This window comes from Podarcis raffonei, chromosome 2 (genome assembly GCF_027172205.1).
Source record: "Podarcis raffonei isolate rPodRaf1 chromosome 2, rPodRaf1.pri, whole genome shotgun sequence".
Lineage (NCBI taxonomy): Eukaryota > Metazoa > Chordata > Lepidosauria > Squamata > Lacertidae > Podarcis > Podarcis raffonei.
This window is the reverse complement of record NC_070603.1, coordinates 94,218,873-94,234,559: the sequence shown is the minus strand read 5'-3', so window position 1 is coordinate 94,234,559 and position 15,687 is coordinate 94,218,873. Positions and strand designations below refer to the sequence as shown.

Sequence of the window (15,687 nt, the reverse complement as noted above, 5' to 3'; positions counted from 1 at the left end):
CCTAGCAGTTCGAAAGCACCTCCGGGTGCAAGTAGATAAATAGGGACCGCTTACCAGCGGGAAGGTAAACGGCGTTCCGTGTGCTGCGCTGGCTTGCCAGATGCAGCTTTGTCACACTGGCCACGTGACCCGGAAGTGTCTCCAGACAGCGCTGGCTCCCGGCCTATAGAGTGAGATGAGCGCACAACCCTAGAGTCGGACACAACTGGGCCGTACGGGCAGGGGTACCTTTACCTTTACCTAGACTTAGTGCACATTTCTGGCTCAACAGGCACAGGATGCACTTAGATGGGTTATATCAGAGATAGAATTCATAGACATTAAGCAATATACTTTCATAAATGTACCATATCAATGCAAGGTGGCCAAGAATGGGGTGTGTGTGCATTTCCTGATCTGGGAAAAAAAAACCCACAGGCTTCCCAGGGGCTTTAATTGAAGGGCAAGCACCTAGGAAAGCAACCAAGTACAGACTGCTGGTGAGATTATTTGTAGAATGAAAGACTTGACACAAACACTTCTTAGGCAACTCAAAGGTAAGGTAAGGTCAGCAAATACTCTGCCGATGAGAATTTCACCAACATTTTCTCTTCTCCTTTATCATTCTTAATGCTATTTCTTTTCCCATTAATCGGTGAAGGGGTGACTGGCTGGGGCAGGGGGTGGGATAGTGTGAGAATTTTTCCGCACAGCACCTAGTTTGTTCGGTAATCTTCCAGGAGATGGAGGAGAATGAGCTCTTGAAATTTCACCGCAAAGCTATATTGTCATCTTTACACTCACTTAATAAAAAAAAATGTTCAAGCAGCATTTTCTCCCTTTATTAGATTTTATTAGTAAATGTTTACTATAGAGCAACTATTAAAAAATACAACACAATCAATTGAACAGATCATTTTCTATTTTTATTCACAATATGGGCAAAAGTTCAAAAGATAACATTGTTGGGGGGGGGGACAGAAACAATTATTGAGAGTGTATCAGGTATTTATTTACGTAACCTGTAGGTCATTGTGGGCAGCTGTAAAAGCTTCCATTTCTGTTATGTTTTTACAAAGTGTATCATTATGGAGCATGTTAGAAAGCTATTCCTGGTGTTCTGTATCTTTCCTCAATCAGCAAACCACATTATAGGGATTAGCTTGCCTGAACTGCAAAGATGCCATTCATTAAGGCTACGTTTTGAAAAATTGTATTGTTTCCTGATATTCCCCATATAATTATGATTACACTTTGCACCTCTGCAATAGCTCCTGTTTGTACCAGGGAGCTATCAGATGATAAAAGGATTATTCTAAGTTATATTTAAACTATTTTCAAAATGTATGTTTTATTTTGATTTTTACACCACTTTTCCTCCAAGGAGCTCACGGTGACATGCGTACCAAGCTTGTAATGTTTTCTCTATTAATTCATTGTATTGTATACCACTTTGGTAACTTTTGACTGCAAAAATGGTTTATAAATGTGCAGTTAATAAACACTCCCATCATCCTTGATCATTGACCACATTACCTTAGGACTAATTGGAGTCCCACAACATCTGGCCTGCCGGAAATTTCACACCCCTGCTGTTTACCCTAAATTTGGCTAATCCAGGGGCCACCCGCTCCACCTCAGATCCAGTTCCAGTTAGTTCAGGAAGTGTGAGCAATGTTTAATTAGGGTAAAGCCTATTTAAACATGCACCCCAGATGATCAAACCCTCTGCTCCACAGGATCGGTGCAGGGTAGGTCATCAGGCAGGCAGGAAAGTTACACATTGATGGTTGCCAACCTTCTCCTGGGAAGATGCAGCCATCAGTGAGGTGAGTCTCAGGCTTTTGTGGGTTTTCCTCCTAATGCCTGCCTGATTCCCCAACCAACCTGACCCATAGGGATCCATTGTTGTCTGAGCCCAGCTTGACCATTGCCGAATGAGTGTACAACATACATATTCATACCAGTTAGTCATGTTTATATGAATGCCTGAATATGAGTATATTTAGCACTGCATACGTTTGCTTTTGCTGTATCGTTGGCGCCAATAATAGCAACGGAGCAGAAAACCAAAATGAACTGGAACTGATTCCCACAACTGCATACAAAAGAAAAATTTGCAGCCTATGCAAAAACAAAACAAAAAAAGGAATATAAACATAATTAAATCCTCTGACAATTTATGATTATGAAACAAAATGCGATTTTCCATATGCTAGCCTCACTCTGTTAATCTTTATATTGGTTTAAGACGGTTTCATATAACAAACAAATTCTCTACCCTATCTGTGGGCAGATTTCTCTTCTTGCAGGAAAGGGGGAGAAGCTCTTTCAGTTTCTCAGGGGTGAGACCTACCCTTAGCGGTGGCAATTGCACAGCTTCTTTCTTTTTCCCTGAGGTTTCTCCCCACTGCCACTCTAACCAGCAGTAGCACCGACAGTGTTGGCAGCCTGGTAACTGTTTCGCATCCTCCACAATGTCCCAGACCTGGCATCACTCCAGGGCACTGTGTAGGGAAAATGACAGCTGCTTCTTAAAAAAACAACAGTGAGAATGCTCAGAGAAAGTTCTTTTTCTGGCTTGTCAAAGAGAGAGGTGGGACTCGGCGGGAGGGAGTCTTTCAGCTTAGCTCTAGTTTCCATGCAGGTGTTTTGTTTTGCTTTGCTTTCTTCTAAAAAAAACCCCCAACGTGTTCTTTAAAATAAATGTTTCATTTGCACAACCCATTCTATATTATACCCTAAGGAAGCTGAGAAGAAACTCTTCTTTGATGACAAGGAAACATGGTTTGTCTGAAGTGCAATTACGATAGTTTAAGCTACTGCTAATTTGGAGTCTACCACTGTTGAAGAATGGGCAGATGTCCTCTTTTGTCCATATGCTCCTATATTTTATACACTGTTTGACGTCCATCAGGTTTCCAAATTTGTCCATTAAAAGTCCAGGAACATTATGGAGGCTGTGCTGGCAGCTGTTGTGTGTGTGTATGTGTCTGAGTACTATACAGGCTGTTGCTGTATTTCCAGGACCACTTAAGTAATTATTGGGTGATTGTGATAATGAAAAAATCATCAGGGAACGTCTTGAGTGAGCAGACTTTTGAAGTCTTTTCCAAATGATGAGGCTTTTGTTGGGTACTTGCTCTGCCTTATTCACCGAACTTTTAAGAGGTCCTGTATTTAAGCTGTGCCTGTTCTTAAAGCAAGTTGCCATTCTTTAATTGAAGGTTGTCATTGTCTCTCATTTCACAAATTAAAAGGGCAATTTTCCAAAAGGAAAAGGGGGGAGGGGTGAATCCACAGCTTAGGGACCAGGCCGTGCACCCCTTTGTCCCATCCTGCCCCCACAATATTGTTGTTGTTGGCATCCGTCTGTCTCGAGAGACAATGGAGTTCACCTCTGGGCGTGAAGTCAAACTTCTGGAGAATCACAGCGCCTGCTGTGGCTGTGACCTCTTCAGGGTACAAGCCTGGCCAGTGTGTATGGGAGGTCTTGGGTTGCCCAGATGACAATACCCCCATCTTAGCCACGCTGATGTAGTCCAAAGGAAAGCAGAGCAATACATTTGGCACCAGCTTGGCTGCACAGTTTGCCAGAAGGAGGCAATATAGTCCACTGTATTGTTACAGACAGGAGGTGTGGTTGAGTGTTCCATTCTATAGTGTTTTCTATTAACTATAGTATTAAATTATAGCAATTATTTCTAAATATGCACCTATACATATAAATTAGTATATGCATTTTTATTTTTGGTGATGCATGTGGCCTGTCTACTTTGCTGAAATACACACACACACACACACAAATTAGGGTGTGTGTGTGTGTGTACTGCTACTTTAAAAGAAGGCAGGGAGCAGACTGGGGCTGTTTTGTTACAGGATTGAATTATTGTAGTAGTCTGTGTTTAGACCTCTGGTGAGCTGATATGAATGTTAAGTGTGATTTTCTGCATCTCCCTGGATTGGAGTACAGCAGATGAAGACCCGAAGGGAAAACCAGGCAGCTTCAAACTAGGGCTTATCCTGCTCTTGGGCGACAGAGGGAGGGAAGAAAAGTATTTCAGGTGGTTACGCGTTTGTTAAAGGCCTACAAATCAATTTCCAGAATCAAGGTGGCAACCTAACTTGATTCAGTGTAGACCTAATTCATGCCCATTAGTTAAAGATAAATCAGAAAATGCTTGGGGGTTCTCATCCCAGTTAACGATAGCTTTCTGAGTCTGGTGGGCTGAAAGAGACTTTATGGAAATAGACAGCATTTTAAAAATATATATGATTTACTACATTTTATGGCCTGTTATGTCACTTACAACATGCCATCCTGTTCAGACAAGTTTAATGCTTTATCTTTACAGCCACTAGTTCATCTCTGCCTGTTACTGATCTGACACACTACGTGTTGGCAGCTCTCTGTTTTTTCCTTAGATAGGTTTTTCTTTATTTTATGAGTATAACAAACGTATATATGTTTTGATATTCTCTTCATAATCTCCCCACCCTTGGCCTGCAACAATTATTGCCCTTCTGGATGTAGACCTTCCTCTCATGTGCCTAGTCAGAATCCTTCCAATATCCTCTGAGATTATGAGGGAAAATACGATTGTCAGGCATCATCCCACCTTCTAGTTTCCAATATTAGTGTAAGCCCCAGGTCAAACTAAGATGATTCTAGCCAAACAGCTAATGCATGTTATCGTTCACAATGATATTCCTTAAGGCTACTCAGCCAAGTGCCACTCAGACATTTTATGAGTCTCCCGCTGCATTTTGTTAAATGCTTCTCTTCTCAGAAACAAAGCTAGTTAGAATATCTAGAGTTTGTTCATGGGCAGATTGCTACATTTAAAAGAAGATGTTAGCAAAGGAAATGAGTTCTCCGGCATTATGTATTAGAAATCTGCCATCAAGAATCTGAATATAATTTAATGCTGTCATTAGAACATGTCTAATGCCCTGTTTGGAACATGTCTTGTACCAAATCAGATCATTAGTCCATCCAGACTAGGGGAGCATGGCAGGTGAGGTGGCTGGATCAGGTGCGGCCACTAATGGAAGGGGAGGGACACCAGATTATGATGTCACACAGGGCCCCACTGAAATTTGAGACACTAAAGTCCACCACTGTTCCATCTAGCTTAGTATTGTCTACACTGACTGACAGGGTCTTTCTATGGTTTCAGGCAGATGATGTTCTCAGCCCTACCTAAAGATGCTCAGGGTTAAACCTGGGACTTTTTGCCGGCAGAGCAGATACTCTACTATTGAGCTACACCCCACACATGATGTGAATTTTAATCTGCTTTAACATTAAACTTCTTGTATGTTTTAATGAATTGTAATTTCCCCTGGTTTTATAGTGTTATCTTTTTATAAACTGCCTTGCTGTTTCTTACCATGAAGTGAGGCATAAATTATATGAAGTAAATAAAAAATAAATCCACCAAATGCATGGAAGGGGGAGCATTGCCAGGCTTAAGAGCCTGGCCCAACAATGCCATGCCCAATTAACCCACAGACCCCTGTGCATTGGAAGGAAGCTCTAAAACAGGCATAGGCAAACTCGGCCCTCCAGATGTTTTGGGACTACAACTCCCATCATCCCTGACCACTGGTCCTGTTAGCTAGGGATGGTGGGAGCTGTAGTCCCAAAACAGCTGGAGGGCCAAGTTTGCCTATGCCTGCTCTGAAAGAGGCACTTCTGAGTTTTCTCCTGCCAACCCTTCCAGTTACTTGGTGGGGCCAGTGAGACACATCAATCTCAGCTGGTTAAGTTGCTCCTGACTGTCATGTTTACTGCATACAAGAGGACAACTAAACAGGGCCATAGGCAACATTGCTTCCATCATATCATCCATAAAGGATATTAATCATATCTCACAATCCCAGAACGCTAGCAGTGTACACCCACTAGTGCATTAGCATTAGGCTTCTTAAATGTTAGTTTCTTATACTACACGACAAACCACTTTTAAAACTATGGGGCAGAGAATCCAAAGTAGTTTGTCACAGGGCATTATGTCTCTTCTCCAGTTTGGGAAAGGCAATCCTGTTGAAGACACCTAAGAAAACTTCTGTTGCCCTTGGATACATTTGAAGTAATTGCTGGACCATCAAGCTGGTCTCACCCAAAGTGACAGAGTCACCCACTTCCTGCTTGAAGAGGCACATACCTGTAGTTGAGGTAGCTCACAGCAAGGCAGATCCAGGTCTAAGATAGTAAGTTATTGTGGTCCCCGCTCCCTCTCCCCAGTTCAATACTTCAATAGTTAATGAAGTATTTGTTCTTAACTGGCTTCTTCTTTAAGAAGATAATGCAGTAGCTCTATGGATTGTGGACATTGTTAAATAATCAGTTGCTACACAGGGCCACTGGATAAATGAGTTTCAGAAGTATTCTGTTCTGTAGTAGCAAGATTTATACACATGGGCTTAGGTACACCAAAGGATTGCTAAATTTAACAAGGATAAGAAATGTAGTATAAAAAAGACAACACTGGCAACTTTATGGCTTGTAGGGCCCTTGAGGAGGGGCATAATCATTCACCTACATAAATGTGACTTTCTGAAAATATGACCAAACTAAATGCATAAGAATGAGTTCGCTATTAACATGGGTTATATTTTTTAACTATTGTATTATTAAAATGTACTTTTTCATTTCTAATTAATGATTTATGTGTACGTAGAAGTAAAAATGAAAACACCTCCAATTGAAAGTAAACTCTCTTTGAAGGAACAAAAGGAATGAAAATTCAAAGATTTTCATAAAACATTCATAAAATTCACACATATTTTCTTTGACACTTCTGTTGCAAAAATAAAAATAAAAAGGTAAATTAACTTTTCATAATCTACATCCTCCAATGCGGAACTTTTAGTCACTAAAATTTCTGAACTCATTAAATGTTCTAGAGATATAGTAGAACATAAGTAATTTTTAGCTTTTTTAAGTGCGTTGAACAATCTTTCACTGATATAAGTCTTCATTTGATATAAGTAATGTTAAAAAAAGAAAAGAATTGCCACCGTATTTGGAAATGGAGCACTCAGGCCTCCAATAATGAACTTGTTAAGTACAGTGGGGTACTAAGGCACAATGCCATTAGGATGGAGCAGATCTGTGGGCTCAACCAGCATTTAAGCCCTCTGCCATACTTTGGACCCAGCCCAAAGTAGCCCTGCTCCTCCATGGAGTTTGGATCTGGTGTCCTTTACATTGGCATAACTTAAGCCCTCCTCCCATACTTAGGATTACTCCTTTGGTCATACTCATTAATTTCCTCAACCCTTAACTGTTTCACAATTATGAACCACAGGTGTTTCAACATCTGCTTTCTGTAATGTGGTAGTGAAAGCAGAGGACTCTCTCTCTCTCTTCCTTCCCCATTTTTGCAGAGCAATAACAGTTCACATATCAAGATGAATTTACCTAATTTACAATTTCCAAAATAATATGTGAACTGAAACACGGGCATCTTTTGAAATTCACACTCCTCCAGAATTTGCAGTGCTGTTCTCTAGCCAAGTAATATGTGCAAAAATGCAAATACTGGGCCAAGGTGTGTGTAAAATGAATACCGTATTTTTCGCTCTATAACACGCACCCAACCATAACATGCACGTAGTTTTTAGAGGAGGAAAATCCGTAGGCATGCCACCCGTAGGCATTCCCTCCATAACACGCACAGACATTTCTCCTTACTTTTTAGGAGGAAAAAAGTGAGTGTTGTGGTGCAAAAAATACGGTATATTAGTGGGAAATGTCATATATTAGAGAAAATATAAATATTAGGCGAAATGTGCTTTCCAAAAATGTGTATTTTAGGCAAACTTGCATACAAAAAGTGTATAAGGAGAAATTGACACAAAAAGGCTGATTCATTTTCATGCACGCTTCTCTTTAAAAAAAAAAACTTTGCAAAGTGATACAGAAATGTGGAGAACTGAACTTAAGAAAGGGAAAAAATGAGAAACTGGGAGAAGCCAAAGGTGGACAAGATTAAGTGGCAAGTCCTAGTTACTGCTGCAAGTCTTCCCATGGGGCAAACTGGGGGTGCAGAATGTGGTTCTTAGTAGGGTAGAAAAAAAATCTTTGAGAGATGAGGAACTCTGGGTCTTTAGAATTTGTAAATAGGTGAGCACAATTGAATTCATTCCTGAATAAGCATACAATAAACACAATTGCAAGGAATTAGATTTTGACTAAGCTTTAGGAGAAGTATTTCAGCAGTGGAACTGACTGCCTCAGTATGTGGTAGGCTTTCCTTCGCTAGTGGTATTTAAGGAGAGGCTGGATTGGTATATCTCAGGGATGCTGCAACCTGCTCTGTGGATTATTCATTGAGCTTCCAAAGTCCCTTTCAGATCTACAGCTATGTGCCTATGGTCAGACTATAGTCTTGGGCATACATTCTTAGGAGTAAGTCCTATGTAATTAGTATGTTCTACTTTAAAGTAAATATAGAGAGAGTTAAGTTGCAAATTCCATGAAATTTGACACAGGATTTGTGAAAAACCCAGGGGGAAAACAACAACAGGTTGCTTGGTTTTTGAACATTTTAAATTATAGTGTGGATTACAGAATTCAAAATATGCATGCAGGAAACAAAATTGGATGCTTGCTAACATGGGATTTTAAGGTCATGACAATCTACGCTGGCATAATTGCCTGATTGGCTGGTTCTATCAATCTCATTTTGACAGAGCAAGCCCCTTGCCTTGCTTTCCAGGACTTGCTCAAGGATCTTTCTGCTCGAGCAAGATACGGGCAAGGTGGAGGTAAGAGCCATCTGTATGAAGCAGGGATACAAACAAGGGCCTTTCCTCACCTTCATTATGTAAATAAGCCCCACAAATCTTCAAGAAATGAGGTGTTATTATCAATCAGACATGAAATGTTTGCTGCTGTGTGGGAAAAGGAAATTGCCGGCAGACTATCTAGGATAGGCTGGAGGCAATTTCCCCATGTAAGATTTTGAAATAAAGGGCATTGAGTGCCATATATTTATAAAACCTTGGTTATGAAAGCAGGGAGGTGATGTGGTATTAAGGGCACATGAATGTTGGATATTTGAATCGTGTTCAGATTTACACTGCTTGCTTGCTTGCTTGCTTGCTTGCTTGCCTGCCTGCCTGCCTGCCTGCCTGGACTTCTGCTCAGGTGTAAAGAGAACCTTTCCATACAGCAGGGATTGGGCACACTGGCTCTCCAGATTATGTTGGACCATCTTGCCAACCATTGACCATGCTGGGGCTGAAGGCAGCTGGGGGCAGGGGGCACAGATTTCTCATACTATCCATATAGGAGATGTAAATGTATTCCCATTCTGCCCCAAGCATACCGGCTTAAGCTTTCCTACCCCTGGTCTAGGGAACAGAGTGTGGGAAAATTCAAATGCTTTCTCAGCTGTGCACCTCACCAAATCCATGGTTTTGAAGCTAGTCTTTCAACCAGAAAAGTGCAGTCATTGAATTTAGAAGCTTGGGGGGGTATTGGTCATTGACTGTCATAAAACAACTTGTACTTAATCTTTCAACCTAACATCTCACAGGGCTGTTGTGATAATAAAATGAGGCAATTGTTTGTATGCTGTTGAAGAGTCATTTCTTTTTGTCCCACCCCAATGTGTGCATCAAAAGCAATGAGGGGAGACTTTCTGCAGAAAATATTTCCTTGGTAAAAAGTGGCCAATGGAACTCAAGGGTGTAACACAGAATCCACATTTAATTAGGCTTTAACTGGTAAAAGAATATTAATTTCCAATTGTTGTTTCATCTCACAGATGAAGAAACTTCGCATGGACCTATTTTTATTCAAGAGCCATTTGATGTCATTTACTCAGTGAGTTCTGAAGATCCAGAAGTAATTTTGAACTGTACAGCTAAAGGACATCCTTTGCCAATCTACAGGTAAGGTTTTTGTTTTTCAACTGTTACCATTCTGAATGGCTTTGAGAAGAGGTTAATGGAATATCACTCGGCTCTACAATTTTTCAAATGAAGACTCAGCAGCAAAAATGTAAGAAATGAACATTGATGTGGTGACAGACAAAAAGAAAGAAGGCTGAACCGCTTAGTTTTAATCACAATAGGCGTTTGTGAAGGGAACAAGGAATTCCTGTCATAAATTCTGCATGCAAAAACTCTCTATGCATCATCCCCATTCCTTCTCTCTCATCTCTTACTCTTTAGCTTCGTTTCTCTCTCTGTAGAAAAGCATTATTTGATATGTTCATTTAACAGTAGTGAAGTGATAATGACAAGGCCCATTTACAACATCAAGCTAAATTTTCATAAGTTATTTTAAATTCCATTTTGGTGTTCCACAAAATAACAAAAACTTACTTTAAAACTTAAGTACAGGTATAATTGGCTATGAGTCAAATAAGCCAAGATGTGAAATGCAGGGTTTATGGGATGTGGCTTCAGGGTTTTCCCCCCAGCAATGCAGGGTGGGGCGGAGGGAACACCTTCATGAAAAAATGAAGGGAAAAGTTTGGACTATCTTTTTAAAATCAAGTGCCAAGTCCCCGGCCCAAACCCACAACCTAGTTAGAAAACAGTTCCAAAAAGAAATGTAGGAGGTCTCAGGGACCAGGAGTCTGAAGCGGAAGAGAACGCAGACCCAGGTCCAGATGAACTGCCACAAGATGAACCTGCAGAGCCACTGCCCCACCTGCTGGGCTCAAGGATGTGGCACTGCTTTTTATGACTCCCAACACTCCACTGCAGAAGACCCAGGTAGATTTGAGCCTGCCCCACTGTTGTCACAGTAGGAGATTACCAGAAAAGGCTGGGCTTTGCTGCTGACAACAAGGCTGTACCACCTCCTGTTCCTTTCAACTTCAGAACTCTGTGTTCCTAGAGCACTGCCTGAATCCTGCCTGGCACTTAGTTTGGGCTGGGCATTGATTGAGGGAGCAGGGCAGCAGTGGCACCAGCCCTACAGGGTTCCTTCAGAGTCCCAAATCTGCTGTCTTTACTCCAGGGGAAAGCTGGTGAATGCCTTATTCCCTTAGCAAGGAAGCCTGGAACTTTTCTAACTATTAGGACCCCTGCCAAAAGCCAGGGAATATTAACTAAGTTAAGTTGCCCTACCACCTCAAAGCACTTTATCAAAGCTATGTGGTTTCCTCACTCCAAGCTTTGCCCAACTATTCAATCCCTCCCTACTGCCTCACACACTGCCATTATTTTATATTTTATATTATTTTATATTATTTTTTATTATTTTATATTATTTTATATTCCTGCCTATCTGAATTGGTTCCCCCAGTCGATAATTCCAACCAATTAAACCATCAAACATTAAAAACTTCCTATACAGGGCTGCCATGAGATGTCTTCTAAAGATCAGCTGGTTGTTTATTTCCTTGACTTCTGATGGGAGGGAGTTCCACAGGGCAGGCATGACTACTGAAAAGGCCCTCTGCCGTTGCTGGTGACACGGAGGCAAAGAGAAAGATGAAGCCTCCCTCTGGAACAATCACTGCTGCTGCTGCTGACTTTTTCTCTCAGCCTGTCTGCCTCACCATATGCTGAAGAAGTTTAGGTATCCATCAGCTTCACTCATCAGTACCTGATTCCACCTCCAGCTCAGCTGTGCTCATTTCAAACTGGTACAGGAGTTGAGCAGTGCAGCCATTGGGGCTGACCATCACCAACCCCTGACACCGTAATTTTAAACTTTGGATGGGAAAGCCAAAACCTCCTAATCCTACTAGGTTTACATGCATGCAGTAGAATCCCTCAGAATACGCAGAAAGTGTTACCTGTATATTGGGAAGTTCCATCCCACTATGTTTTTGCAGAGTGAGGATGAAAGTTTGTTTTCTGTGGTGACACTATACATTTAAGGAAAGCCTATTGACTGCAGTAAAAAAAAATTTGCAACTTCATTTCAAAAACCCATAATGCTTAACGACCTTACTACAAAAAAATATGGCACTGAAGTGAGCACAGAGAGAATAAGTAAAAATGAATCATTAAATCCTGCATTGTACAACAAACTACAGAATAAAAGGGCTGACTAGAATGAAAACAAAACAGAAGACAAACTATAAGCATAAAGTACTGTATATATTATTACATATGAGAACTCTGCAAAAAAAATTGTTCTCAGTCAAACTTGGCCTTTATGGGTGCAATCCACATCCTGTTAAGTTAATAGATTGCTATTTCACCACATACCAAAGACAATTACATGTCAACTTAGCTGGCTGAAGTCTTTTTTTCTATTGTACAAATGGGATTTGGGTGCAGAGAGCATTTTGAAGGGAAGAAAATTTTCCTGCCCCGGCCACAAATTATGCTGCATGAAAAAACAACAAATTTCCTTCCAATTTGGGTGTATGAATCCACATGCCCACACCACCCATGAATTGGAGAAATTATTATTGTGGTGAATTTCTTCTGTGCCACAAAACAAAAGGGCAAAAAGCAGGGATCACATAGTTGAGGTACTCAGCCTGAAGTGCAACTGGCATGCTTACTCAAGCAGACTTTTCAGGGATATTGACTTAATGTATGACTCCTATTCTGGCAGTACTCTCCTGCTGTATTGGGGTTTATTTTGGCACATTTTTAAATTGTTTTAATGATTTAGGTTTAATTGTATTTTACTGACCCTTGCAACCTACACATAAATAAAGTTCCCCTTCTCAGTCTGGACCCGTTTCATATTGGGATTCAAAATGGCTGTTTATACGCCATACATATAAATCACACAACTCCCTCCCCCAACCAAGAATCCTGGGAACTGTTAAGCATGCTGGGAGCTTGGCATTGTGCAGGGTGAAGTATCATTCCCAGGTATCTTTGGGGAATTCATGTACTTTAAACGTATAGTGTGTGCTTAGCTTAAGTCTCCTCAACCACCTCAAGCTAGCCAGCCTTCCCTCCTTGTCCTGCCACCCCATTCCCTCAGCCCCCAACTCATCTGATGGTGGAGTGGGGCAGTAGTCATGATGGCAAGGTTGCATGGTGCAGATCCAGGCACCCTGTAAAATTATTTTGTAATCATTATTATTATCTAGTAGTGCCATGGGCACACTCCCGTTTGCAGCTTTCTAGGTGTAAATGAATTAAAGAAGCCTTGCATGAAGGCATCCAGAGATACTTTTTTTACTGCCCTTGGCCACTGTTGATCTACCACCCTCAGGTAACTGTATAAGGAAAAGGTATTAGGAAAGGGTTTGGGCAGGGAAGGAGGACCTATGGCCCTCCAGAATTTGCTGGACTATATCTCTCATCATCCCTGTCCAGTGCCCAAGTTGGCTAAGGGTTGATATGAGTGGGAATCCAGCAACAATCTGGAGGCTCACAGGTCCCCCAATTCTGATTTAAGGGTTCACTGGGAATTGGGGGAACATATAGGAAGCAATAGATGGGTGTTTTGATTCCTTCATGCACCTGGTAACATTATCAGAAAAGGGGAAGGGTTTCAAAATTTGATATTTGGCTAAAGAGAATCTGTCTATTTCCAGTTTTTTGAGAAAACACCCTGCCCCCAAGTCCAATTCTGAATCTAGCAGAAGGCAATTCATCTCATCCATCACTAAAAATAATATTTTTTTGTGAGCAAACCGCATAAACTACATTTTATTCTTCAATACCAACCATCCATTCAGTTTAACAAGCTGAGCATCTCTCATCAGAGTGATTCTAAAGCTATTTCAATTTTGTGCTATTAAATGCAGCACTGAGGACTGCACTGAGGCTTGGAAAGATTGTAGGATCTTGTTATTGGTATCCATCCTCTGCTATGTTTTCACCTGTTTTAAATTTTAGATTGCAAGCTTCTCTGGGCAAGGATGTGTCTTCTTGTACTATGTAGAGCACCATGCAGAGTATTGGTGGTATATACATTTTATATTCCATATTTAAACTTCAGGGGAAAGTCTGCCATTTTGTAGCTAAACTGGCGATAGCCATGCACAAGGGAGAGGAACTGGCATCCTCAAAAAGAAAACCCTAATGCAAGGAATTTCCTCCTTTACTGCAACCTCACCAGTCCCAATATAAGATGTTGGGGACTGAACTTTGCACCTTCAGCATGCAATGCAGATATGAGACATAGGGAGATAAAAAGGGTACAGAAATAGCCATCTCATTGTCTCAATAGGACGTTTCCAGGTTTGCACTGAGAAGTTATTTTAAATTTCTCCTGGAATAGAAACGTGAAGACTTGTATAGATATAGAAATCAATAGAAAAATCCAAGACTTTAATGTAGCTGAGTACTCTGCACCTACCCACAATAAACAAACAAACCAAGAGGTAACAACAGTGCTTTTTTTCTTTTCTAAAAAAATGTTTAGGGGTACTCTCATTTTCCTACTCATATTGAAATACTACCCCTCAATGAGGCCAAACTCTCATTTTCCTACTCATATTGAAATACTACCCCTCAATGAGGCCAAACTTAGATTCATAAAATGTTTAGGGGTATGTGTCCCCCCAGAAAAAAAGCACTGAGTAACAGCAAATTAATGAATTCTTCTTCTTTCATAGTCAGTTCTTGTTTAGTGTGAAACATTTTAGAACATATATACACACACAAAACCCACCACCAAATATATTGGCACAAATTTCACAACAATGAAGTTCATTCTTCACATTATGCATTGGAATTGCCTGTGGTCCTGAGTGAGAGCCCTGCTTTGTGGTTCACACTGAATGCTGCAGGTCAGGCTCTGTGTGGTTTATGACAAGCCTGCAGTGTTGTCAAGCAGCACTGGAATTTCAACAGAAGCTGAAAAACTACAATAGTGCAATTGTATGTTTTGATTTTACCCCACACCCCAATTGCCGCTTGGGCTGAGAGAGCAATATACAACAACCCGGCAGTGGAGTTCACTCTTACATACCTATTGCAGTTTGAATAACTGTGCTAAGAGCCAGCAGCTTACAGCTGCCCTGCAGTATCAGGCAGTCGGCTGCATGCATTTCGTGCTTTCTGGTGACACCTTTAAAAGTTCAAAAAGTAAAAAATAAAATTGGCTCATGAAGTAAGACCCAAGTTAGAGGAGGAACTTCTATCTTTGCTATTAATTTGTGTTCTATCAACCCCAATAGTCAGAAGCTCAGGTAGGAAAAAAACAACACCTATCACACCAGGGGTTCATCGTTCCATGTTGTTGTTGGGGCCCACTTGTGATAAATAATAATTTCTGGGGAAAGTAAACACTCCTCCTGGCATATCTTTTAAACATAGCCTAAACCAACCATGTATATGGATTTGAAACTGAAATTTGTGGGACTTTAGGATTCTATGACAGAAATGAGGAACACCAATAGATTCAAGATGAGTCAGAGCAGTTTATTAAAAGAGAATGTAGCCATGATAATAATAGCTTTTAAAAAGGTTTAATTATAAACATAAGGTAAAGGGGCCCCTGACCATTAGGTCCAGTCGTGGCCGACTCTGGGGTTGCGGCACTCATCTCGTTTTATTGGCCGAGGGAGCCGGCGTACAGCTTCCGGGTCATGTGGCCAGCATGACTAAGCCGCTTCTGGCGAACCAGAGCAGCACACGGAAACGCCGTTTACCTTCCCACCGGAGCAGTACCTATTTATCTACTTGCACTTTGACATGCTTTTGAACTGCTAGGTTGGCAGGAGCAGGGACCGAGCAATGGGAGCTCACCCCGTCGCGGGGATTCGAACTGCCAACCTTCTGATTGGCAAGTCCTAGGCTCTGTGGTTTAAC

At 41.1% G+C, this 15,687-nt stretch overlaps 1 protein-coding gene across 7 annotated transcripts in view; it reads left to right on the top strand.

Moving 5' to 3' along the window:
* CNTN6 (contactin 6) overlaps positions 1-15,687 on the top strand; it is a 180,722-nt gene that overhangs the window by 57,077 nt on the left and 107,958 nt on the right. For 6 of the 7 annotated variants that reach the window (XR_008329092.1, XM_053378161.1, XM_053378160.1 and 3 more), the window contains exon 3: positions 9,762-9,888. Coding sequence is in view for 5 of the 7 variants with exons in the window: in XM_053378161.1 (XP_053234136.1) it covers positions 9,762-9,888 (127 nt within the window). In the remaining 2 variants the exon portion in view is untranslated. Of the gene's footprint in view, positions 1-9,761; positions 9,889-15,687 lie in introns of those variants that run through there. The other variant, XM_053378165.1, reaches the window with a different exon arrangement.